This window comes from Bufo bufo, chromosome 2, assembly GCF_905171765.1.
Source record: "Bufo bufo chromosome 2, aBufBuf1.1, whole genome shotgun sequence".
Taxonomy (NCBI): Eukaryota; Metazoa; Chordata; class Amphibia; order Anura; family Bufonidae; genus Bufo; species Bufo bufo.
In genome coordinates this window covers 250,601,778-250,629,642 of record NC_053390.1, presented here as the reverse complement: position 1 = coordinate 250,629,642, position 27,865 = coordinate 250,601,778, and the positions used below count along the sequence as shown (strand labels likewise).

The following is a 27,865-nucleotide window of genomic DNA, read 5'->3' as shown; positions in this document are numbered from 1 at the left end:
CATTCTTTAAATATACCATATGGACAGATTAAAGAAACATTCTTTATTGCCATTTAGTATATTTGTAGCATAACTGTGAGTTTGGTGGGAAATAAATTATTTTGTGCACACAGATGGGTTATGTTCGGGAATACATTCTGTGGGCAGCTTCCAAGTCCCAGCTCTTGGCTCATCAGTTTATCTGGAACATGAAGACGAACATTTATCTTGATGAAGAAGGACACCAGAAGGACCGTGAGTAATGTTGAGCTTAATAAGAGATTTCCATAAAGTGGTTGTCTCACTTCAGCAAATAGCGTTTATCGTGAAAACAAAGCTAATACAAGGCACTTACTAATGTATTGTTATTATCCATATTGCCTCCTTTGCAGGCTTGATTCATTTTTCCATCACATTATACACTGCTTGTTTCTAGGGGTTACGACCACTGTACAATTGGATACTATACGAAAAAGTCCATTCAATCCACAAAATAGAGTTACAGGTGGCACTGCCGATATTTACCAACACACCCGAGTGCTTAAAAAATGCCTCTTGATACCTCCAAAAAAAAAAAAAAAAAATGCTTATTGCAAAGGGCTTACCTTGAGAAATTACTAGATGAGAAGATGGAGAAGGCAGGCAAGTTTTCCCAGTATGAGCTGTTAATAGGTAAAGGAGAAAACAAGGTGAGAGGACAACAGAAGACAAATCAAAAAAGAAGAGTTGTGTTTTCGTACAAATTTAGCCCAATGGCTAATTTGATACGAACGGCAATATTTAAACATTGGGATATTTTGAAAAAAAGATATAGGCTTGAAGGGTATAGTGGATGAAAAACCGTTGATAACCTATGGGAGAAGCCACACAATCAAAGACAGGATTGTTAGAAGCAGATTCACAGAGGAAAAAAAAGAGCAACTGGTTGCAGGAGAGGTTGCCTAAGGGCAACTACAAATGCGGCAGTTGCTCTTTTTGTGAGTACAATTCCCAAAAGAAAATTTTAGAGATAGGTCCCATAACTCAAAAAGTAACCAGTTTCATAAACTGTAGAAGTACATATGGGATTTACCTATTGATGTGCAATTGTGGCCATTTTTATATAGGAAAAACCATCAGGTGTTTATTTGAAAGGATCAGAGAGCACTTTAACTCCAGAAGAACGGGGAAGGGCTATCGCAGACTAATCGACCATGTAAGAGAAGTGCATGGAGGAAGTGTACAAGCGCTTCAATTTGCTGGAGTGGAAGTCATCCCTCACCCAGTTCAGGGTGGGGATAGACATGGTCTTCTCTTGCAAAAGGAAGCGAAATGGATTATATGCACAGGAGCACTAGGGCAGTTAGGTCTGAATGTGTTTTTGTAATAGCGCACTTGCGTTTGTTCATTGTTTTTATTGACCCTTATGTGTGTTGCGTCTGGGTTATTTACGGTTTCTATGACAACTGGATGCCTAGTATAAGAGGTCAGCACGTAGATACATGCTGACTTAGTGGCCTGAGGAAGCGCGAAACGGCCATCGCCGCTGTATGTGAATCTGGCTAACTGCTACTCAGCCGCTTGTAATCTGCTATTATGAAATAAAAGAAGAAAAGAACCAGTGGTGAGTGCTGCCTATTTCTTCGTCTTGTCTTGGAAGACTATAACAAAAAGCGCTGACCTCTCCGGTAGCTGGGACCATGGGAGCACGCATAGGCACACATACGCAGCAGCTCCCGTCCAGGCCACCTCGTATCTGTGCTGCAGTTGTGGCCATAACCCCTAGATAACGAGCAGTGTATAATGCGATGGAAAAATGAACCAGGCCAGCAAAGGAGGCAATATGGACAATTACAACATATTAGTAAGTGGCTTGTATTAACTTTGTCTACATGATAAATGCCATTTGCTGAAGTGGCACAACCCCTTTAATAGTAATGTATCATCACAAAATTACCTACTGTCTAAATTTAAGTTTTTATGTTAGAGATATTTTTTAAGAATTTTTGGTGATATGTTTAATTTTACATGTTAATATTTATATTTTAAAAATTTCCTAAAATCCTGCATTTTTTGCACTGGCCACTAAGCCCCCTCATACCCACACACATCCATTTCAGCCCTCACATTTGACATCTGGACAGGTCACACAAGTCAATAAACATCTCATGCCTATTGGCCATGTGGTTGCGGTACAGCGTATCTGTACACATTGTTATCTTGCCATTTTCAGTGTTCTTCTTTTTAAAAGGGAACAACAGTGATGCTTCTGTTTGTCATGTCACTATCCAACTATCCACAAATGCAAATATACCCCAAATATACTCCCTTATAGTGATTCAGCAGAAAATGCAGTAGATCTCTGCAAAGCTGAACCTATACATAAATGTACCCATGGCTATCTTCTGGATTCTGTATTTTCAGTGATGCAGCTAATAATATATTAGTAATTGGCGCTTGCAGTTCTATGATATTTCACCAAAAAAAAAATTTTAAACTATAAGAACCATTTAAGTGTACCTAAACTTTTAAATAACTTAATTATAAATTATTCTAAAGGCCCTAAAATGAGTTTTGGTAATATACTCCCCCCCCCCCCCCCACGTTTTACATACGAAATAGGCACTTGAATATAGCTCTTTGGAATCCGTACACTTGTACACCGCTGACATGTCAGAGACGTACGGGAGGACGGATTCCACTGTGGGGCCATAGTGAGCGTTGTAAAGGCAGGATAACACATTGCTGCTCCTGCCTGAGCAAGTTCCTCTCTGGTAAAGCCTGACATAGCACATCTGATGTCCTATGTCAGGCTTTAGCAGAGCTGGTGCAGGCAGGAGCAGTGAGGTGTGCTCCTGCCTGTACAATGCTCACTGTGGCCCCACAGTGGAATCCATACACCTCTGACATGCTGCATTGTACGAGTGTATGGATTCCAAAGCTCTATAGGCACCTGAACTTGAGGTCCCTATTTTGTATGGAAAATGAGAAAACAAAAGTTTATTACAAAAATTCATTTTAGGGCATTAAGAATCATTTTAGTGATGTTATGCAAAAGTTGATGTAAAATAAAATCTGTAACAAAATGATTTATTGCTGCGCTGGTTTTGTTTACTATTCTACCATTGTATTCCTGTGCTGGTTTTGTCTACTATTCTAACATACCAGTCAGCATTGGGCTGCACTTGACTCTGGTTTGTTGCTCCCCTACAGCTGACATTGGAGATCTGCTGGAGCAGCTCATGGAGGAAATCACAGGATCCCTTTCAGGGCCTGCCAAAGACTTCTACCAGCGGGAGTTTGACTTTTTCAATAAAATCACCAACGTGTCTGCCATTATTAAGTAAGTCTGTTGTATCTTCTCTATCATTAAAACTTTTGAAGAATACTCCTAAAGCTGGGTTCCCAAATATATGGCCATCCTTTCTAATATTATTTATTATTAAAGCACCATTCATTCCATAGCGCTGTACATATGAAAAGGGGTATACATACATAATACAGACAATTGCACTAAGCATAAACAAGACGAGTTACAAACTGGTACAGAAGGAGAGAGGGCTTACAATCTACATGGTATGGGAGAAGGACACAGTAGGTGTATCTTTCCAGTGTGGTCCAGAACTGAACCCATAGTTTTCTGTGGGATCAATTCTTGCATCCAACACATCAGTTGTAGCAACAGATGTCTCCCAATGCTAGACAGAAAAATGTAACTAGCGTTTTCTTTTCTGTTAAGCTCTTTAAGTCTATGGACTCTGGACCAGTGCACAAAATGTCATCAATCGTGTCTGAGCATAAAACAACTGGGCAGACACAACTGATGTATGTGAACCCAGCCTAAATTCCCTCACAGGTTGGGATGAGCCAAAACATCACTGTGGATGAGTAACTAAAAGAAGTTTCTTCTACTTGTGGAGATACTTCTGCTACTCATGCTATCAGAGCCAATATTAGATCTCAGCACCCTCCCTGTCTGGGGTATCAGATGATTGTAGACACTTGCAACACTGGCAATAACATAATAACATAGCATTTACTGGGGAAAATTGTCAGTGAAAGTTCATATTAATAGCGTAAGAAGAAGCAAGTCTTTCACTCTGTAAGCCCCTTTGAGTGCCCATTCGGTAGAGGTCACACTTTCTATTGTCATTTTATCTTACTACAGATGTGCTTCACAGGTAAGGGCAGTTATTGAGGGCAATTGCTTTAAAAGCTGCACTTTATTATGCTTTATTAACCATTACAGCACCCATCAGACTGAAAATCTATTTTACTGCCTGAACATAATAATGTGTCAGGTGGTTTAATTTACTGTGGAAACCTGTGGGAAGCCATCTGGAGCTGGCATGTTATGTGCATCACTAATCCCACTGCACCTTTTCCCTTATGTCGAAGAAACCTGGCATTGATGTGTAATTATTGTCATTGCTTAATCAGTAGTGTGCAGGGAAATGAGGCGCAGGGGCAACACAAAGTTCTCCCATCAGACCCATTAGTCAAGTGCACTGAATCCAGTCACAAAACTGTATAAATCTGGGGAAAATTGTTTATGGGAATTATTCCTAAAATATTACAGTCTAAGGAATATGTAGTGACTTTTTCCAGTCAGTTTTTGTAATCTAGGGACTGGTATTATAAGGTACTTTATTCCCTTGTGGAGCTACTCAGCCAGTTGATCCAAATACATGTAAAACAAGTCTTTCACATGGCACTGTGTCCCAAGTAGTTGTCTTTGAATTAATCCATTTGCTAACAGACATATATAATGCTTAAATATGGGTCAGTTTTATATTGTTATGGATTTTCTTCTTGGTTAACCAAAGAAACCATTAAACCAGAAACCCTCCCTTTTTTTTTCTTTGTGTATGTGTGTGTATATAGCTATATTGTAATTATCGGCTTCCTTCTCTTACCAGACCATACCCTAAAGGAGAAGAACGTAAAAAAGCTTGCCTTAATGCCCTGTCTGAAGTCAAGGTGCAGCCAGGTAAGACCCCCTGCGTGTTACTTTCTGATTTCGCCTATTGAGAAAGATTGAATAGTCATGAAATATATTTTGAGATGTTTCAGGATGTACAGTACTTGTTTTGTTATAGTCCATTAAAGAAACCCTGTTACCATGAAAATGTAGTGTAATCTACCAGCAGCGTGTTATAGAGCAGGAGGAGCTGAGCAGATTGATATATAGTTTTATGGGTAAGGATTCATTATAAGTTGTATTTCATTCATTTAAATTCCTGCTCATTCTGGGCTTTGAAGTCAAGGAGGCGGACCGATCAGTGATTTTAATTTTTTTTTTAAATCAGATAGTTTTTATTGCAACATTATTACAACATTATACAAATAAATTTTGACTCTCTTTACATAATATATGACATCTGATCACATAATAGACAAACAGAGCCATCATGAAAACCAAATAAAGTGAAAAAGGAAAAGAAACCCAACCAAATCTCCCCCACCCCATAGCGAAGAGACGGTCCGCCCTCTCCTCCGGACAGCTATCAGTCCGTATATAGAAAGGAAGGAAACCTTTGTTTTCTATCTGTATGAAGAGCCTAGTGCTATCCTGTTAATTCTGTCCACCTGGCGCAGTTCCTAGACATACTCCATTCCCCCCTCATCACTTTAATTCCAAACGTATGTCTCAAATTATCATCTTCTTGTATTTGAGGCCTCTGACAAAATAAGTGGATATGGCCCCAGCCCTAGCCGAGAGCCACCTGTCCCATATTGCCGTAAATTTGGCTTCACAGTTCCTTTTTAGATATACCCCCCTTTTGAGGTGTAATAAGTCGGTCACTCTGTTAAAGAATTCTTCTAGCGAGGGGGGTTGAGGACGGATCCAGTACCTGGCTATCAATTTACGAGCTTGAAATAATAGACGTTGCACCCCGGGAAATGTGCCTTGATCTCCAGTGATCATCACCCCCAAAAGACAATCTCTAGGAGTGGCTGGTATCTCCACTTGATACGCGTCCTTAATGTTTTGTAGCACTCCTGCCCAGAAGCTTGAAAGCTCCTCATATTCCTAGAACATATGTAGTAGCGATGCTGGTCCCCGCCCACACCTCGGACAGGAATCATTCACTCTAGCCCATATTTTGAACAGAAAGGACAGGGTTCTATATACCCTATGAGTCAGCAACAATTAAGATACTCGGTGTCCCTCATATTGATAACTGCGGGGTTAAATCCAGTATTTCACTCCGCTCCTCATCTGAGACTGCACCTACATCCTCCTCCCACCTCTTTCTAACTGGTAGTGTACCCTCATCCACGGATTTCGCAAAAAGATTCCTGTAAATTGAGGAGATCAGCACCTTTGTAGAGGACCTAGTGAGAATCTGATGCAGGAGTGGGACATTTACACATGTCATTGAAGAAATAGTTAGCTTGTGTCTGAAACGCGTGCCTCAATTTTAAAAATTGCTAAAAAGCGGTACGGGGAAGGGAGAATTCCTCCCTTAGCTGCTCAAATGACTTGAGTTCCCCGTCTTTCTGCAGTTGATGGAGAAAAATCACACCCTTCTTTTCCCATGGAGAAAACCCTTCCAATCGAAATATCTCAAGCAACTGAGGGTTATTCCAGAGTGGTGTAACCTGAGTACGTTATGGACAACATCCTTTGACATTTTTACTAGACCTTACTGATCAGGTTGATAGTCGGCATTTCCACGGCACTAACTGATAAACCATCCTGTTCCAATACTGCTATAGGGGATTTACATTTTATAATGTGGGCTACTAGTCTTGCCGCTGCTCCTCCACCTCCAGGAGTCTGTCCCCATCCCCCCAAGTGCTGCATCTGCGAAGCAATAACATACGGCCAAGGGTTAGGAAGAGACAATCCCCCTGATTCCTTTCCTCTTTGCAGAGTCCCCAACCTTATCCTAGCTGATTTTTTTCCCCTCCATATCAAACATCTAAATAGGCTTTGTATGTTAAGAAAATCCTTTGCGGGATCCACACCGGGGAGTTATGTAAAACATGTAGTAGTTTAGGCATCAAGATCTTGGACCTATCAGTGATTGACAGCCTTCCATCTATGACCGTGTATACACAGATAGATGTCAATCACTGATAGGTCCACCTCCTCGACTTCAAAGCCCAGAATTTATCAGAGATATTACTGATTGAAATACAACTTATAAAGAACCTTTTCCTATAAAACTATATATCAATCTGCTCATCTACTCCTGCTCTATTACATACTGCCTGCAGCTCAGACACCATGTTCAGTGTGATAGGTTTCCATTAAGTGATGCCCCGACCACCAGTAAACAGAAAATTGTGGTGTGGTTTCCAATTTGGTGTAACACCAGTAAAGTTAAAGAGTGTTGTTATATAACTGTATTAGTGTCTAGTGATAAGTATTCTCTTACGTCCTGTTTTCAGGTTGTTACTTGCCCAGTAATCCAGAAGCTATAGTTTTGGATATAGACTACAAATCTGGAACACCCATGCAAAGGTGAAAATGATCTGAGAATATTTTTTTATACATAAAGTCTGTCTTCTTATAACATGACAAAAGTTACTCGAGACCACAAAAGGCTATCATGACACTGTTGGGCTACAGACCATAATGGCATAAGAACCGCTTTTCCTAGTAAGGCCAAAAAGCACAGTGATCTTAGCAATATGTTTGTTCTAGCTTGATGAGGGTCTCGGCTCTGAACTTCCACCAAGACTATATTCTGAGGGGGGATACATTTTTGTGCACATGCACTTTAACTGTTCCTTGTTAAATGAAGTCTTCCTTTTGAATTGATAGGGGAAAGTGGATGGGAAATGCTTCAATGCAACCTCATTGTGCGAATGTGGACTTAAACCAGCTGTGTTAGGTCTCCTGTGTTAGTTTTGTCTGAGGGCAGGATAATACGGAGGGGGAAATGTCTAATTTTATGTGATCCAATTAGAGTTTTTTAATGTACAAAGCTTTAGGTTCAGTGCTCCAGACTAAAAAAAAAAAAAATACTTAGGAGCCATGGCTGCTAAGCTTAAAAATTTAGGAGCCAAATAAATTTTTAGTCACCAAATTTTAAATACATACTATAATAATAAAAAAAAAAGACTTGCAGGACAAGTGCACATTAGTGAGCCAGCTCTACATACATACAGTGGATATAAAAAGTCTACACACCCCTGTTAAAATGTCAGGTTTCTGTGATGTAAAAAAAATGAGACAAAGATAAATCATTTCAGAACTTTTTCCACCTTTTAATGTGACCTATAAACTGTACAACTCAATTGAAAAACAAACTGAAATCTTTTAGGTAGAGGGAAGAAAAAATTCAACCGTATTATTTTATTTTTATATAAGTGTGCACACCCTTAAACTAATACTTTTTGGGTATGAGTCTATCAGCATGGCACATTTTGACTTGGCAAGATTTGCCCACTCTTCTTTGCAAAAACACTCCAAATCTGTCAGATTGCAAGGGCATCTCCTGTGCACAGCCCTCTTCAGATCACCCCACAGATTTTCAATCTGATTCAGGTCTGGGCTCTTGCTGGGCCATTCCAAAACTTTAATCTTCTTCTAGTGAAGCCATTCCTTTGTTGATTTGGATGTATGCTTTGGGTCGTCATGCTAAAACATGAAGTTCCTCTTCATGTTCAGCTTTTTAGCAGACGCCTGAAGGTATTGTGCCAATATTTACTGGTATTTGGAACTGTTCATAATTCCCTCTAGCTTAACTAAGGCCCCAGCTCCAGCTGAAGAAAAACAGCCCCAAAGCATGATGCTGCCACTACCATGCTTTACTGTGGGCATGGTGTTCTTTTGGGGATGTGCAGTGTTGTTTTTGGGCCAAACCTATCCTTTGGAATTATGGCTAAAAAGTTCAACCTTGGTTTCATCAGACCATAACACCTTTTCCCACAGGCTTTTGGGAGACTTCAGATGTGTTTTTTTTCAAAATGTAGCCTGGCTTGGATGTTTTTCTTCATAAGAAAAGGCTCTACCCCATAGCCCAGACATATGAAGAATACGGGATATTGTTGTCACATGTACCACACAGCCAGTACTTGCCAGATATTCCTGCAGCTCCTTTAATGTTGCTGTAGGCCTCTTGGTAGCCTTCCAGACCAGTTTTCTTCTCGTCTTTTCATCAATTTTGGAGGGACGTCCAGTTCTTGGTAATGTCACTGTTGTGCCATATTTTCTCCATTTGATGATAACTGTCTTCACTGTGTTCCATATCTAATGCCTTGGAAATTCTTTTGTACCCATCTCCTGACTGATACCTTTTAACAATGAGATCTCTCTGATGCTTTGGAAGCTCTCTGTGGACCATGGCTTCTGCTGTGGGATGCGACTAAGCAAAATTCAGGAAAGACCAACTAGAGCAGCTGAACTTTATTTGGGGTTAATCAGAGGCACTTTAAATGATGGCAGGTGTATGCTGACTCCTATTTAACATGATTTTGATTGTGATTGCTTAATTCTGAACACAGCTACATCCCAAGTTATAAGAGGGTGTGCACACTTATGCAACCACATTATTTTAGGTTTTTGTTTTATTTTCTTCCCTCCACCTAAAAGATTTCAGTTTGTTTTTCAATTGAGTGGTACAGTTTATAGGTCACATTAAGGTGGAAAAAGTTCTGAAATGATTTATCTTATCTTATTTTTTTACAGCACAGAAACCTGACATTTTAACAGGGGTGTGTAGACTTTTTATATCTACTGTATATGAGAATACAGCACCATATACCTCCTGTATCCAGTTACATCTCCATTTGACCCAAACCACCATGACAATGTCACGCTTCGGTGTGGGAGGGAAACACCACACCGAGCATAGGAGAGAAGTGGGGAAACAGGGAATCAGGCCTGAGAACTAGGGAAGGAAGATGGACACCTCCTAGTGAAAACCCTAACCAAAATTCTGACTGACTACCAGTATGAATATACAGTTCTGATTAGTCAACCGTCAGATGGTCGTATAATGAAGGAAGTCGAGATTAAACAGTAGAGTTCACTGAAGACACCACTAAAACTTAACTTTTAATAGAGATAAAGTCCCTGATAAAATCATTGTTCACTTGACTATTTGTATAAAGCTGGGTACATCAAAGAAAATGGAATAAAGGAAAAAAGAAAAACAATTCCCTATCTCTCACCCTATATCTATTTAAACCCTACCTAAAAACGGAATGGCCAGCCCGATGGGGGCGATCCCGGGTCAGGAACCTCCTGTTTGCCCTGTTGGGTCCCTGACACAGTGATAGATCCCGTCACCAAATAGTGAATAATGTATGTCTGCCAAGTAGGGTACATATAGACACTAAGTCACTAACAATATACATACACTTATGATGAGACGCTCACACATAACACATTGACAAATCCTCAGAAAGTAAAAATGGCGGTCTAAGATTGTACCTTCAGTTACGGATATATCTCAATCCAATATCAAACCCCAAATTGTATCCAAATCAAGATATCAAGTTTCACTGTAAATAAAGATCTTCATATTCCCTTTAAAAATAATAGCATCAATATTGATTTTGGTGACAGTGGCGTTGACTTTTGGTGGTGCTCCATTGGGGGCATTCAATTGTTCATGTCTCGAAGTTCATCTAAATAAAGTTTTCCTGTATTGGTGAAAATTCGCCACCACTGAGGCGGCTATGGGATCGCAATTGCCGGCATCGGCACCACTTCTGAACATGACACCACACGTCATCAGGTCACATGATGTTACGTGACCCAGGCGGCCGTGTTCTTGCAATACCCATCCCCATGCGCATTTAAAAAGTGGCGCGGGGACTCAGAACGCAGCGTCTCATTCTGCTATCTACGCCACTGATCCTGCTATTTTACCATGACAGCAGTGCTTTCCCTTGGGATTTGGTGACTATATGCCGGCTCTTTAGTATCGCAAGTATTGAATCATATGTTGGCCCTTAGCAGTTGTCTATACTTCAGTATCTATGTACCTTCCTTATTATGTAACATCTAATGGGGGCCTCATTTCAATGATAACTATTCCTCTACCTGTTGGGCCTCCCTAGAGATGTATGGGGCTATTGGCACTGATTAGTGCATGCACGTGTTTTGGCATACTGGCAGAACTCCAATCAATATATCATTAATTATGTCTCTCATTTTTATGTTGTGGGATCTCTTTTCTGAGTTGGGATTATCATTGTTATGGTTTCCTCAGTATGTCATTCATGTAAGTTTGTCCCCTGATGATCTGGTGCCTGTAGGCTTAGTGTCGCCTCCTAGCGGCAGCAGCTATACCCATGGTCTTCTGTGTCCCCCAATGAACTCAGCGAGAAAAGGATTTTACAGGTAAGCACAAAAAATCCTATTTTTACCCCTAGTAAAAATGCCATTATACTGCCCCCAGTATTATTAATGACCCATATGGTGCCCCCAGTAATAATGCCTCTGTACAAAAAGAAATCCTTGTATGCCCCTAGTGTCTCCAGTAATACCCCATATAGTGCCTTCATATTGAAAAATGCCCCACTAATGTCCCCCATAGTATCTGAGTATTAAAAGTCCCCTTTGCCACCAGTAATGCACTTTATACTGTCCCCGGTATTAAAAATTCCCCTAGAGTGCCCCCAGTAATGCTTCCAGTTATGTCCCCCGCGGTGCCCCAGTAGTAATGTCCCCCGCAGTGCCCCCAGTAGTAGTGCCCCCAGTAGTAATGTCCTGCACAGTGCCCCCAGTAGTAATGTCCTCCTCAGTGCCACTAGTAGTAATGTTCCCCACAGTGCCCCCCAGTAGTATTGTCTACCTTACTGCCCCACCAGTAGTAATGTCCCCCACACTGACCCACCAGTAGTAATGTGCTCCACCGTAGTAATGACACACACAGTGCCCCATAGTAATGTCCTCAGGACTATGAGGGTGATCAGCGGGCAGGGAACTTTTCAACTGCAGCATTGAGGCGGGTTTAGTTGCAAATAGCGACCAGACTAAAAAGTCTTGTCGCCTGTTCTGCCTCTGCAGTCTAAGCATTGAAAGTGTGATCTCTGTAACTTAGTTGTGATGAGATAGCGGTAAATGAGATAGCGGTAATCATCAATCTTAGTTGAATTGGCTGACAGTGACTCAATCCAAATGACACCTTGTAGATCATGAAGGAGTTTATTCTAAACTGTGCAGATCATACACCGATGAACAAATGGATAAGTCAAAAAATCATGGCGTGAGCAGCTAACAGGATACATGTGGCTGAGATGAAGAGTGAAGCCAGAATGCAAGGGAGAGAGGGGAGGAGACTTTACAGAGAGCACAGAAGGAGGGGAAGAGAGAAGGGACACATTGATGTGTAACATGACACTCCCTGTCAAAATCTATGATTTGTAATAACAATAATAAACTTTAGATAAGTCCATGAATAATAGATGCTTCTTCTTCTGGAAAATCTGCAAAACGAAAAAGGAACAACAAAAACATTACTACAATACTTGTAGACGTGCTCTTTAAAGTGTTGACAGCGTTAGGAGGAAGATAGATCCATGAGTCGATCTTCAGAGGGGAAGGCAGCAACATGCAGCAGTCCTTCTTACCTCTCTTTGCATCAGGTCGGTGGGAGGAGTTCATCTTCCTGTTTAGGCAGAAGCAGTACCAGCTCGTTTATGGGTCTGAAGTAGTGTCTTGCAGAACCTTCTTTCATTACCTTAACTTTTAATTTCCACACCTTGCCGTCATTACTTGTAATAAGACCCATAGGCCAATTGTTACGATGAGCATCCCTTTCTTTCAGGAGAACTATGTCCCCGGCTTGCAGGTCGGGTTTGCTGACTTGCCATTTTCTACGACTTTGAAGGTTGCAAAGGTACAACATCTTCCAACTGCTCCAAAACTTATTAGCAAATCCTGAGGAGGAATAGTGGCTATTCCGATTTTTTGAGTTAGAAGGGTGGCTGGATTTAGCAATACTGGAGGCTCTGGGTCTGAGGAAACGAACAAGTGGTCTTGCATTGATTATGGCGGACACCTCAGCAAGGAAGGTGACCAAGACTTCATGTGTGAGCTGGGAAGATTTGTGGTCCAGCAGCATAGAGTCCAGGATTTTTCTCAAAATCCCAATTATGCGTTCCCAAGAGCCTCCCATATATGAGGAATGTGGCGGGTTGAATTCCCATTTACACTTGTTTGCATTGAAGAAGTTGTCTATCTTCTCTGCTCCTGTAAAATTTGTCCCGCAGTTGGATCTAAGTAACTTTATAGGTCCGCGTATGGAAACAAATCTTCTGAAGGCGTTAATGAAGCAAGAAGAGTACATTGATTCTATAACTTCGATATGCACTGCACGAATGCTCAAACAAGTGAATAGCTCGGCCCAACCCTTGTTAACGACTCCGCCAAGAGTCTTACGTGTGACAACGGTCCAGGGGCCGAAAATGTCTATGCCGACATTGGTAAAGGGTTGTTCAGTGCTTAATCTGTCTGCTGGAAGCTCTGCCATCTGTTGATTTAGATGTTTTCCCCTTCTTTGGCATTTGACGCATTTATGGAGTATGGAGGATATACATCTTTTCATCCCGAGAATCCAGAAACCTGTAGACCTTACTGCTCCCTCTGTGAAGTGACGGCCTTGGTGTTGCACTTGCTCATGGTAATGTCTGACTAGCAGAGCAGTAATGTTATGCGACCACCAACTCGAAGTAGTTTGTTCTGATCAATTATCGGATTCAATTGGTATAGAGGACTATCTTTAAATAGGTTGAGTCCCTTTGACATATTGTGAATCTCTTGCGAATATACTTCATGTTGGACACATTGGATGATGATCCTTTCCACTTGAGCAAACTCTGCAATTGTGGGGGGTCCTTTACAGATGGGCCACTTATGAAACTCTTGATTAGTGTCACCGCTGTTTGCAAAGTGATGAGCAATGTGAATAAGACGTGCAGTCGCTCGTACAGCAGAAGACCACTTGGAAAAACATTCAAAACAGTGAGATTTCAGTTTCACCTTTGCCTCCGCGGAGGTATTAAGTGTAACTACAATAGCCTTGATTTCCTTATCTGACTCTGGATGGATAAGTTCAAAGGTAGACTACAGGGCTTGAGAAGAATTTGTCATTCAAGAGTAATGGTGGAGATATCCATGATGTATCCAGAAAAGCAGCAGCAGGCACTGCACGACTGCCTAGGTCAGCAGGGTTAAGATCAGTGGGTACATAGTGCCATTGCTCGGGAATGGAGAATTTCCTAATGCGTTTCACTCGATTGCTGACATACACATGGAACTGTCTTCTTTGATTGTGTATGTATCCTAGCACGATTTTGCTGTCTGTGTAAAAGTCAAAGGAGTCAATGTTGAAGTCTGTTTCATGCTTTATAAGCTCAGCAATTTTAACAGCTAACATGGCTGCACAGAGTTCGAGCCTTGTAATAGTATGTGCAGGCTTTGGAGTTAGCTTGGCCTTGCCCATGACGAATCCTACACCTATTTAGGGTGTACAACCGGGAGATCAGAAAGGACATGGATCTCTAGTCTGGTGGCATTCTTCAAGGACGCAAGAGTGTAAGATCGTGGTATCTTAAACTGTTCCAATGCCTGGAGGGACTGCTTCCAGGAGTCTCACCTTTGTTGTTTCACTTTGGGTAAAGGGGTATCCCAGTCAGTGTTCTCTAAAGTAAGTTGTCTGAGTAATATCTTGCCCTGAATAGTAAAGGGTCCTATAAATCTCAAGGGATCATAGATACTGTTTACTGCAGACAGTACTCCTTTTTTTGTGACGGGCTTGTCACAGACTGATGTTTGAAATGTGAACATGTCTTGTTCAACATCCCACAGCAATCCAAGGCTGCGTTGCGTGAGGAAAAGGTCAGACCCTAGTTGGAATTCCTTAGCACTGACAGCATGATCATCAGAAGGAAATGCTCTCATTGCTGTTGGAGATGATTTTGTGTAGTCTGAGGTTGGCAGTAGCGAGCATGTTCTGGTGAGAAGGTCGATGACTTCTTCTTCTGTAGGTAGAGACTTGAAACAGTCGTATACGTAGAAGTTCTTTTCAACAAACTGACGTGCATCAGACCCGAACACTTGTTCGCCTTCTTGGGACGTTTTTCTCATTCCGTAAATGGCAACTGCGGGGAAAGGGCTATTACTGAAAACGTGTACTTTCATCCCATAGTCTATAACCTCGTCGTTGACATCATTATTGCGGTACCATCGGAACCGGAGGAAGTTTCTGTTGTCTTCACGGACGATGAAACAATGAAACATTTGTTGGATGTCGGCCATAATGGCAATTGATTCTTGTCTAAAGCGGAGTAAGACTCCTAGGAGGTTGTTATTCAGGTTAGGCCCAGTGAGAAGATTGTCATTGAGAGAAACGCCTTCATGATGAGCACTTGAGTTGAAGACCACCCTAATCTGGTCAGGTTTGCGAGGATGGTAGACACCAAAACACGGAAGGTACCAGAATTCTTCTCCTTGTGTAAGAGGGGATGCAGGCTCAGCATGATCTCTCTCAAACACCTTCTGCATAAAGTCGACAAAATGTTTCTTAATCTCCGGTTCAGGTTGCGTTCTAAAGAGATGAACCGTAAATCTGCATGTAGTCTATTATTTGGAATTCTCTTCCTTGGGGTGCGAAATGGTAGCGGTGCCACCCAGCTGTTGGAATCATCTTGGTAGAACTCTTTACTCATGGTTCTCAAGAATTCTTTGTCTTTCATCGTGGCTGCTAACTCGTTGTCTCTTGTGGTTACCTCAAACACTGTGTTTCCAATGTTGTCATCCCAGAAGATAAATGCTTTCCTATCATCTAGTACAGGCATCCTCAAACTGCGGCCCTCCAGCTGTTGTAAAACTACAACTCCCACAATGCCCTGCTGTAGGCTGATACCTGTAGGCTGTTTGGGCATGCTGGGAGTTGTAGTTTTGCAACAGCTGGAGGGCCGCAGTTTGAGGATGCCTGATCTAGTATGATGCGCTCTTGCGTACCTTTTGTCACACAGCTTTTCTTTCACACTGTAGTGATGTTGTCGTCGTGGAAAACAAGTAGTGCGTCTATTTGGCAGAACGTGTGTTTTAAAGGAAGAAACTGAGAAAGGTTTCCTATCGTTGCTAAGGCAGACATTGCCTATGATGACCCAACCTAGATCCAGACGCTGGGCGTAAGGTGCATGATGTGGGCCGTTATTTGATGACGAACCTTGTGCACCCTTAAAATGTCTCTCCCGAGTAACAGCAGGATATCAGCATTTTCATCAAAGGCTGGTATCTGGTTAGCTATGTCCTTCAAGTGAGAATGGTGCAAGGCAGGTTCAGGAGTGAGGATCTCATTCTTGTTAGTTGGGATCTAATTACACTCTATGATAGTAGGCAAGAGTATTTCCATGTTGCTATTGAGTAGAGCAACTACGAGGCCACTGGCTCTTCTATCCAAGACTTTTGTAACAAGTACCTAGAGTATAAGGTAGAGCATCTCCTGCTAGGCCTAACAGATCAAAGGACCTTTTACTTGCAAGAGATCAGTTACTCTGATCGTCAAGAATGGTATACAGTCTTATGGCCCTTTCTGGCTGGCCCTTTGTGTATACACGAACCAAGCATATCTTTGCACAGGATTTCTCACAAAGTCTTTCCCCACAGACTTCAGTGCATGTAGAGAATACTGGGGTGGAGGCAGCTGTTTGTTCAGTGTGCTCCCCGCCATGCTTTGCCCCGGGAGGGATGTCTGTGGATGCAGTAGAGCTGTGTTGGTACAGATGAAGGGCTTGTACGTGGTTGTCACTACCGCATTCCATGCATTTAATGACAGCCTTACAGTCTTTTGCACAGTGTTCTGTGGAGGCACGGCATCTGACACACACTCTAAATCCCTTTTAAAAGTTTCTTATGTTCTTGTAGAGGGTTCTCTTCACTGATACTGGGCCCCTGCGGTCTCTGTGCGTTATAAGTGTGTTTGCAAGTCCTAGAGGAGGTGGACTGAGAGGGTTACAGTCACCATAGAAGAACCTTGGGTAATTCTTGGAGTCCGCGATTTCCTTTATGAAGTCACAGAAGTTTTTCTTGTAAGTTGATCCCTGACTAACCCGTTTTTCTTGAATGCCCTATGGTAGCTTAAGGACAATAGGGTTGATGCCATGAGGGGTGTTGAGGTAACTAAGTCCAGGTAGGAGGGTGTCAGCCTTAGCTAGTTGAAGCTCTAGTAGAAGATCACTGAGTTCTTGAAGCTTTAGATTATCTTTAGCTGTAATCCTTGGGAAGCCTTGCAACCTTTTGAATAAGGCATCTTCGATGGCCTCAGAGCTGCCAAAGCTACGTTCAAGTCTGTCCCAAGCAGCAGGATTGGAAGTGTAAACTGTTTTGAGTCTCTTTATACGTTCGGCAGACTGGGGACCTAGCCACCTGATGAGTAGATCTAGTTCTTCTGCAGCAGTGATGTCTAGCTCGCTGATTGTGACTTTAAAGGTGAATTTCCAGCCTTTGTAATTTTCAGGTTTGTCATCGAACGTGGTGAGGCCCGCCCTAGGGAGTTCTCTGCGAAGCATGTATTTAGCAAACTGTGACTTGTCTGTGTTTTCAGACTTTAGGTATACAGTTGCAGGTAGGACAGAGTTAGTTGCAGTGGCTGGTACACTGATGAATGACTTGGGCACATAAGATGGTGCTAAGGCATTCAACACTGGATCTGGGGTACAGTCGAAGGGTGTGTTGGTTTGTAGCTGTATAGTAGTGGGTTTGTTAGGAGGTAGCTGGTTAGTGCCATAGTAAGGTAGAAAGTCTTTTCTATCCGTACCAGTTTCTGCCGCTTGAGAAATTGCAGTAGGTGCAGAGAAAACACCTTGGTTGAATGCTTTGGCTGCTATGACAAAGTGATGGAGTTCTGAAGAGGTCTGTGATGAATCTGATGTATAAGATGTAACAGAGTGACTGCTATTAATACCTATTTCATTATAACTTGCGGCCTGCTTTAAGACTCTTAGTCTTGCCATGTCTTTGGCATGCTCACATTGTTTTTCCAAAACTTCCATCTGTGCTTTCTTCCTTGCAGCTCCAGCTTCCATCTCTGCTTTCTTCCGTGCAGCTTCAGCTTCCATCCGTGCAGCTTCAGCTTCCATCTCTGCTTTCTTCCATGCAGCTTCAGCTTCCATCTATGCTTTCTTCCGTGCAGCTTCAGCTTCCATCTCTGCTTTCCTCCGTGCAGCTTCAGCTTCCATCTCTGCTTTCTCTTGGGCGATGGCTGCCTGGATTTTAGAAGCTTCTGCATCAGCGCGGGCTTTGAGTTGTTGGCTGAGAGTAGATGTTGATCGTAAGGATTTGGAAGCTCTTGTGGAGCACCTAGACGTTGTGGAGAGATGGGATCTGGATTCATGGAGATGTGCAATTTTTACTTCTGCTTTTGTCTTTGTATTACTAAATCGTCTCTTTAAAGATTGAGCTCATTCAATTCCTTTAATTCTTGTAGGGAATCTTCTGTGTTGTACTGCTTTAAGAGATCAGCATATTTGGCAGACAGTCTTTGATAGTTGTCATAAGCAGCATTCAATTACTTAACAGCGCCATCTACAGTCGTGGCCAAAAGTTTTGAGAATTAGATAAATATTGGAAATTGGAAAAGTTGCTGCTTAAGTTTTTATAATAGCAATTTGCATATACTCCAGAATGTTATGAAGAGTGATCAGATGAATTGCATAGTCCTTCTTTGCCATGAAAATTAACTTAATCCGAAAAAAACTTTCCACTGCATTTCATTGCTGTCATTAAAGGACCTGCTGAGATCATTTCAGTAATCATCTTGTTAACTCAGGTGAGAATGTTGACGAGCACAAGGCTGGAGATCATTATGTCAGGCTGATTGGGTTAAAATGGCAGACTTCACATGTTAAAAGGAGGGTGATGCTTGAAATCATTGTTCTTCCATTGTTAACCATGGTGACCTGCAAAGAAACGCGTGCAGCCATCATTGCGTTGCATAAAAATGGCTTCACAGGCAAGGATATTGTGGCAACTAAGATTGCACCTCAATCAACTATTTATAGGATCATCAAGAACTTCAAGGAAAGAGGTTCAATTCTTGTTAAGAAGGCTTCAGGGCGTCCAAGAAAGTCCAGCAAGCGCCAGGATCGGAGTGCCACCAGTGCAGAGCTTGCTCAGGAATGGCAGCAGGCAGGTGTGAGCGCATCTGCACGCACAGTGAGGCGAAGACTTTTGGAAGATGGCCTGGTGTCAAGAAGGGCAGCAAAGAAGCCACTTCTCTCCAAAAAAACCATCAGGGACAGATTGATCTTCAGCAGAAAGTATGGTGAATGGACTGCTGAGGACTGGGGCAAAGTCATATTCTCCGATGAAGCCTCTTTCCGATTGTTTGGGGCATCTGGAACAAGGCTTGTCCGGAGAAGAAAAGGTGAGCGCTACCATCAGTCCTGTGTCATGCCAACAGTAAAGCATCCTGAGACCATTCATGTGTGGGGTTGCTTCTCATCCAAGGGAGTGGGCTCACTCACAATTTTGCCCAAAAACACAGCCATGAATAAAGAATGGTACCAAAACACCCTCCAACAGCAACTTCTTCCAACAATCCAACAACAGTTTGGTGAAGAACAATACATTTTCCAGCACGATGGAGCACCGTGCCATAAGGCAAAAGTGATAACTAAGTGGCTCGGGGACCAAAACGTTGACATTTTGGGTCCATGGCCTGGAAACTCCCCAGATCTTAATCCCATTGAGAACTTGTGGTCAATCCTCAAGAGGCGGGTGGACAAACAAAAACCCACTAATTCTGACAAACTCCAAGAAGTGATTATGAAAGAATGGGTTGCTATAAGTCAGGAATTGGCCCAGAAGTTGATTGAGACCATGCCCAGTCGAATTGCAGACGTCCTGAAAAAGAAGGGCCAACACTGCAAATACTGACTCTTTGCATAAATGTCATGTAATTGTCGATAAAAGCCTTTGAAACGTATGAAGTGCGTGTAATTATATTTCACTACATCACAGAAACAACTGAAACAAAGATCTAAAAGCAGTTTAGCAGCAAACTTTGTGAAAACTAATATTTGTGTCATTCTCAAAACTTTTGGCCACGACTGTAGGTGCAATACCTCATTAGTTGGTTGAGACAGAGCTGACATGCATTTAACAGTGTTAGACCATAAGTGACGTATGTTACACAGCACTTCCTCTTTGTCAGCCTCCTAGTTCTGTTCAACTTTCCAAGTTGGTTTTACTAAACGTTTTTGTTTTGTGTGGCTAATAGGATCTAACTTCTGATCTGAAGGAAGTTCAGGTTCTTGCTGTGTATTAGGCTCCTCACATTGTAAATTGCCTTGCTGGTGCATTGTGATAATAAGCAGAGGGTTAAATTACAAGGCATATGTTTGCATAGAAATGTATCAATGTTCTGACTAGAGGATTGGGTTTCCTAGGCAAACAGTGGGGAAAGGAGCAAGAGGGAATAGTATAGTAATGGCTGCTGCAAAGTTACTTTTGTTTGCATACAGAGCTTAGATTCACTTACAGATAAAAATGAATGTGGAAATACACAGACACAGTGTAGAAGCTGATTATATAACAGTTGCAGGAAACAGTCCTTGCAATCAATCTGTGCTGAAAACTGATGAATTATATGCTGAGATTTGCTTGCTGGCTGGAGTATGCAGGCTTGCACTGTGCTTTGCTGCTATATTCCAGTGTCCATATACATCTCACTATACATGCATAGCTAGCAAGGATCCTTTGAAAGATATTTGGCTGATCTTCTAAGATCCTTTCACAGATTATAATTTTTTGACTGTTCTGCCTCTCCAGTCTAAAGCATTTAAAGTGTGATCTCTGTAACTAACAGTTATGATGAGATAGCGGTAACCATCAATCTTAGTTTAATTGGCTGACAGTGACTCGATCCAAACGACACCTTGTAGATCATGAAGGAGTTTATTCCAAACTGTGCAGATCATACACCGATGAACAAATGGATAGGTCAAAAAATCATGGTGTGAGCAGCTAACAGGATACATGTGGCTAAGATGAAGAGTGAAGCCAGAATGCAAGGGAGAGAGGGAAGGAGAATTTACAGAGAGCACAGCAGGAGGAGAAGGGAGAAGGCACACACAGAATAAAAAGGCAAACCATGCATGTGTAACATGACATCACCATTTGCAATTTTTCAGTTGCATTGGTGTCCATTTTGGTCACCATTTGGAGAACTGAGGTTCCAATCCTTTTTTTGGCCTACAAATAATGATGTAAAATACTGGTCAAATACTGACTGTGTGCCTGTGAGTACTGATTCTCCCAACCACATAGTGTAATTTACATCTTTCTCTGTAAACAAATGCAGTGCCAATCACTGTATGTGTGAGCAAAAGCTTTCTGTAGGGGTGCTGGTAGCAAAATGCATTTTTAAAAACTTCCTGTATAATCTGTATAGACATTGCATCAACGTGTGTGAGTTTATGGCAGTTGCGATGAAGGAGTTAAAGGGGCTATACAGTGTGAGAATATTGAATACCAGTGCTCAGGATCATTAAAGGGGTTCTCTGGGAATAAAGAAATTTAAAAATACTCAAATATTACATTACTATAAATTCCTTAATACCTTTCATTAGTTATAATGGCTCTTTTTGTCTAGGGAGCAATCATTAGGAGAAATAAAATGGCTGCTGTCCTATAAGTACACAAAATCTGTCCTAATCACTCAGGAGGACAAGTTACTTCAGAACACTGAGGTAAAGAGCTGCCTCATCCTCCTCTCCTACTTGTCACAGATAATGATCCTGAATACAGCTGATAAGATCTTCAGCTGAATCTCTGTAGGAATTGAGTTCATGAGGAGACCTGAAGTACAGAGAGGACGGACAGGACAGACTGTGACAATGTGGTGCTGTGGTAATAGAGACTACATACAAGTGCTGCACCCCCACCTCCTCTCTGTACTTCATGTCTCCTCATGAACCCTATTCCTACAGAGATGCAGCTGAAGATCTTATCAGCTGTATTCAGGATCATAATCCCTGACAAGCAGAGCAGAAAGGAGGATGAGGCGGCTGTTTACCTCAGTGTTGTGAAGTAGCTTGTCCTGCTGTGTGATTAGGACAGGTTTTGTGTGTACTAATAGGATGGCGGACATTTTATTTCCCCTGATGATTGCTCCGTAGACAAATAATGAGCCATTTTGTAACTAATGAAAGATACACCTTCTTTCCATCTTCTTATGTTGTGTGGAATATTAAAAGAGGTTGTCTGGACTTTACTGTTGTAAATGCAGGGCCGGCGCCACCATTAAGGCGACCTAGGCAGTCGCCTAGGGCACCATTTAGCAGGGGGCGCCCGTTGCGGTTTAAAAAAAACCAAAACGTTGGTTATATAAGTTAACGTAAGTGGCGGCCGGCGGCGCCCCTCATGCTGCGGCTGCGCCTCCTGAGCGGCTGAGGCTGAGCGCTCTAAAGAATCTCCGGCCGCCGGCTCAGTGCTGCACAGCCTGCCTGCGCTGCGCCTGCTGTCTGTGTCTGCTCTGTGCAGCTGTCTGACATGTCGGAGCCTCGGAGGAGAATCGGGGCACTGGGGGCAGAGGCTGAGCTGCTGCCGCCCGCCTCAGTGAAGTCGTGGGGGTGGGGCGGGGGCGCATCGGAGCAGCAGGCGGACCAGAGAGACCGAGGACCAGAGAGACAGTCTGTCAGACTGTCAGTGACAATGACAGTCTGACACCGCTGTGCTGTCTGTCTCTCTGGTGGTCTGAGTGACTAACTGCTGCTAGTTTTAGCTTACCTGGCTGCTGGCTTCAGGCTGCTGAGGGTGGGGAGCGGAGGCGGAGCTCTGCCGCCCTGGCCTGAATGATCTTGATCTGAACCCCCTGACCCCTCCCACCCTTGAGCACGTGACGCAGAGAGAGGAGAGGAGTGGAGCGGAGGAGGAAGAGAAGGCCGCACACTGAGCAGCAAGAAGCCGAGCAGCCAGCCACGGCCACGGTCCACCAGTGCCAGTGTGCCACCACCAGCAATTTGCCTCCCCCGACCCCCAGTGCGGCAGCAGCAGCAGTGCCTTCTCCTTCTGGGACAGAACAGAAGTGGGCTCCTACCTGGATTGGAGTGCAGCCTGCAGGTGCAGCTGCTTTCTTCTTCCCCAGGACCCCAGGGCGACATTGGTGAATGGTGCCGTGTACGTACTGTGTTTGTCTCCAGTCCCCAGAGCCAGACCAAGAGCCAGAGACCAGCTCATCTTATTGTCCTGGTGGTAAGTAGTCAGTAGACTATGCAATATATTTATTATTTACTGTATTTTTTGCCTTATAAGACGCACTTCCCCCCCCCCCCCCCAAAAGTGGGGGGGAAATGGCCGTGCGTCTTATAAAGCGGATTGCGGATACTTCGCTGGCCGCTATGATGCACAGCGCGGCCAGCGAAGTATCAGTGTGGAGGGAGGAGGCGGGGACACTCATGGCAGGGCCCTGTGCAGTGACTCTACTCTAATACACCAGGCCCCGCAGCTGTTAAGTACATTCAATCCGAATGGGTCCGCAATTACTGTACTGTACTTACTGTAGTACCTTATGTATAGCATTAAGATCGGCAGACCGGCAGCTCCCTCGGTCATGCGCCGCCTGCCGCAGCTCCCTCCTCATGCATCGCCTGCCCGTCTGCCTGTTCATTCATAAAGTGAGATAAGCAGGCAAGCGGCGCATGACCGAGGGAGCTGCCTATCTGCGCCGTCTTAATGCTATACATAAGGTACTACAGTAATGTACTTAACAGCTGCGGCGGGGCCCGGTGTATTAGAGTAGAATCACTGCACCAGGCCCCACCATGAGTGTCTCCGCCTCCTCCCTCCACACTGATGCATCTGATGGGGGATCTGTAGATGACACTTATGGGAATCTGTGGATGACATAAGTGTCATCCACAGATCCCCCCCCCCCATAACAGTGCGTCCTCCACAGATCCCCCCCATAACAGTGCGTCATCCACAGATCCCCCCCCCATAACAGTGCGTCCTCCACAGATCCCCCCATAACAGTGTGTCATCCACAGATCCCCCCCCCATTACAGTGCGTCATCCACAGATCCCCCCCATAACAGTGCGTCATCCACAGATCCCCCCATAACAGTGCGTCATCCACAGATCCCCCCATAACAGTGCGTCATCCACAGATCCCCCCCATAACAGTGCGTCATCCACAGATTCCCCCCATAACAGTGCGTCATCCACAGATCCACCCCCATAACAGTGCGTCATCCACAGATCTCCCCCATAACAGTGCGTCATCCACAGATCTTCCCCATAACAGTGCGTCATCCACAGATCCCCCCCATAACAGTGCGTCATCCACAGATCCCCCCATAACAGTGCGTCATCCACAGATCCCCCCATAACAGTGCGTCATCCACAGATCCCCCCCATAACAGTGCGTCATCCACAGATCCCCCCCCTAACAGTGAGTCATCCACAGATACCCCCCTAACAGTGAGTCATCCACAGATCCCCCCCATAACAGTGAGTCATCCACAGATCCCCCCATAACAGTGCGTCATCCACAGATCCCCCCCATAACAGTGCGTCATCCACAGATCATGATATGGGCAGATCATCTGATAAGGGGGGGGGGGGGGGGCAATTTTTATCTTGCCTAGGGCGGCAAAAATCCTTGCACTGGCCCTGTGTAAATGTATGTATGTTCTTTTTTTATATTTGATGGTCAAATAATAAATAACTGGCCGTATCTTCATATTGGGGTTTTATATTGATGACCTATCCTCAGGATAGGTTATCAATACCAGATCTGTGGGGGCCTGATGCTCAGCAGCCCTGCGGATCAGCTGTTTAAAGAGGAGGTTGCAGTGTAGTGTACTTTGTAGTGTCAAATGAATGGAGAGAGTACTTATAATTACACTCGCGTATGAAGCGCTACCTCCTCTTCAAGCAGCTGAGGATAGGTCATCAATATAAAACCCCTGCACAACCTCTTTAAGCCCTGAGAGGCATATTTCTTCACTGACTATCTACAGATTTTCCCATGACATCTGAACTGATTGCCTAATTGCAAACAAATATGGTACTGGGCTTCGATGAGGATATGGATTGAATGTCCTAAAGAATTTCTTATTCTTAAAGTTTGGTCGAGAGCAGAAATGGTTCAACTGATGACCGCGCATCAGTACAAAGTGTGCTAAGGGAGAATCTCAGAAGGATATTGGGTGCGCTAAACTAAATGCTAATCATCCTTCAAATTCGGATTAGAATAACAGAGCCAACTACCCTTGCTCTTATGGGAAGAAGAGCAAGGTTGGTGGCCGGAGCTTTGGTTTAGCTCCTCGGTGGGACAGTAATAGTTGTTCCACCAAATAGGTATCTGTCCAAATAAATAGCCAAATGCCAGTTGCCTTAACAAGTGTCATGAGCAGCTACCATGCCATGCTGCAGGAATAAATATCAAATGCAAATTGTGAAACAAGAATGGGAAAGCTTAAAGTGGTTGTCTTACTCCAGCAAATGGCATTGTATTGTGATTGTCCATATTGCCTCCTTTGCTGGCTTCATTCATTTTTCCATCACATTATACGCTGCTTGTTTCCATGGTTACGACCACCCTGCAGTCCATCAGCGGTGGCCGTGTTTGCACACTATAGGAAAAGGCACCGGCCTCTGTGGTGGCTGGGACCGTGGGAGTGTGCATAGGCCAGCTCTTTTTCCTATAGTGTGCAAACACGGTCACCGCTGATGGATTGCAGGGTGGTCGTAATCATGGAAACAAGTAGTGTATAATGTGATGGAAAAATGAATCCAGCCAGCAAAGGAGGCAATATGGACAATCACAATACATTAGTAAGTGCCTTGTAATAACTTTCTCTACATGATAGATGCCATTAGCCGAAGTGAGACAGCCCTAGGGACACTGACAGGCCCTATAAACATATTTTGATATTCCTATGCAGTCCTAGGTCTATTAAAGTGTATTCCAATGATATAAGAGTACCCCCTGTTAATCTGTCAATCACATTCATTGGTGCCCAAGGGGCGTTTTTTCTCCTACCTTCGTGCCCAGCCGCGCCTCTACTGTCGATTCCTACCGCCACCCAGCTCATTATTTATTCACTGCGCTGTGCGGCTCTTACATTCCCCGATCTTGTCAGATCCAGCGCATGCCCGATAGAGACTTATGGGCATCGGCCTCAATTGGACCATCTGCGCATGCGCCGACACCATCCCAAGCCTGAAATTGAATGCGCCTGCGTCCCGTTTTCTTCTATGCCGCTGCTCTCTGTCTCCTGCTGCGCCTGCGCCCAATCTCTCCTCCAAGGCACTCGTATCTAGCGCTTCAGAGCGCTGATGTAATCAGAAATTCTGATAGTTAATGCGCTTGCGCCGGCCAAGAAACTCTTCTCTCCGCCCTCATTGTCAATGTAAGAGCCGCCCAGCGCAGTGAATAATGATGAGCTGGGCGGTGGTAGGAATCAACAGTTGAGGCGCCGCTGGGCACGAAAGTAGGAGAAAAAACGCCCCTTGGGCATAAAGAAATGTGATTGACAGATCAATATAAAGTTGTTTTTACATGGTTTACAATGCGGACAGGGGGTACTCTTATATCATTGGAATACACTTTAATAGACCTAGGACTGCATAGGAATAACTAAATATGTTTATAGGGCCTGTCAGTGTCCCTTTTAAGCTTTGATATGTGAACTATGAGTATATTGATTTTATCGTTATACTGCTGATACTTGTGATTTTGGACAATGGTACTTTTGCCCTTGTATATTTTTGGATTCTTTGTTTGTTACATGAAAAAAGTTAGAGAAATGGTTTAACATGTTATATTTCTGAATTGATTTGTATAGCAGGTTGAGCCTAGAAGTATTTCCCACTTCCTGCTAATAGTACAGTTCAGTCTGTATCAATGATGTTGTGTGTGTCGTATGCCATTGGATATACCCATGTCATTGCTGCAGCATCTGATAAATCTTTGTCTGCTTTTGTAGTGCGGCAAAAGCTCCATATCTTGCCAAGTTCAAGGTCAAGAGATGTGGAGTCAGTGAGCTGGAGAAGGAAGGTAAAATGAAACTGTTTACTATTGAAGTAACCATTCTTGTATTGCTTTAAAGAAATCATTCATTTTTTGTAACTCTGAATCTCAGGCCTTCAGTGCCGCTCAGACTCCATTGATGAAAGTGAAGAGGAAGATGTGGATAAAAAGATATGCTGGCAAGCGGCCATCTTTAAAGTGGGAGATGACTGCAGACAAGTGAGTGACGGATGTATAAAAAAAAAAAAAAAAAAGTAGCAATTTTCTACCATATAATAAATTGTTAAAGGGGGGGTCACATGGCCTCGGCAAAGCTGCGAGCACCAGTGCCTTCTCAAACAACTGATTGGCGGGGGTACTAGTTGTCAGACCTCCACTGATAAAAAAAAAAAGAATAATTCTCATAAAAAAACCTTTAAGAAACCGCAGGAAATGTTCTAAAAAAGCAAACAAAAAAAAAAAACATAGAGCTATCCTACCCTGATGACATCAGTATGTGACTCCTTTAAAAAAAAAAAAACTTTTAATATTTGTATTCTGTAACATTTCCTGCAGCTAATTTCATCTTGTATACCCTGGCAAACCCTAAATGTGTGTCACAATGTGTCTGCACTAGAAGTGGAATATGCATTAGTAGCTGACATAGTGTTTTACCTATAATCTTATCTGTAAGGGACATGGCATAGTTTATTCCTTGTTTGTAAGGGACATGGCAAAGTATATACCTGTGATGGCTAACCTCCTGCCCTCTAGCTGGGGTAAAACTACAACTCCCAAGATGCACACTTGCTTGGCTGTTCTCAGAACTCCACAGAAATGAATGGAGCATGCTGGCAGTCGTGGTTTCACCACAGCTGGATTGCCAGAGGTTAGCCATTACTGGTGTATAACTTGTTTGTAAGGAACATGGCATAGCGGGTGTCAAGTATACAACAGGGTATGTTTTTTTT

At 43.2% G+C, this 27,865-nt stretch overlaps 1 protein-coding gene across 1 annotated transcript in view; it reads left to right on the top strand.

Annotated features, from left to right (window-relative positions):
- Nucleotides 1-27,865, top strand: part of PI4KA (phosphatidylinositol 4-kinase alpha) — a 171,429-nt gene that overhangs the window by 135,831 nt on the left and 7,733 nt on the right. Inside the window, 6 exon segments of the mRNA XM_040416365.1 lie at nt 114-234; nt 3,172-3,301; nt 4,878-4,948; nt 7,360-7,432; nt 26,872-26,942; nt 27,028-27,134. Of these exon segments, the coding sequence (XP_040272299.1) occupies nt 114-234; nt 3,172-3,301; nt 4,878-4,948; nt 7,360-7,432; nt 26,872-26,942; nt 27,028-27,134 (573 nt within the window).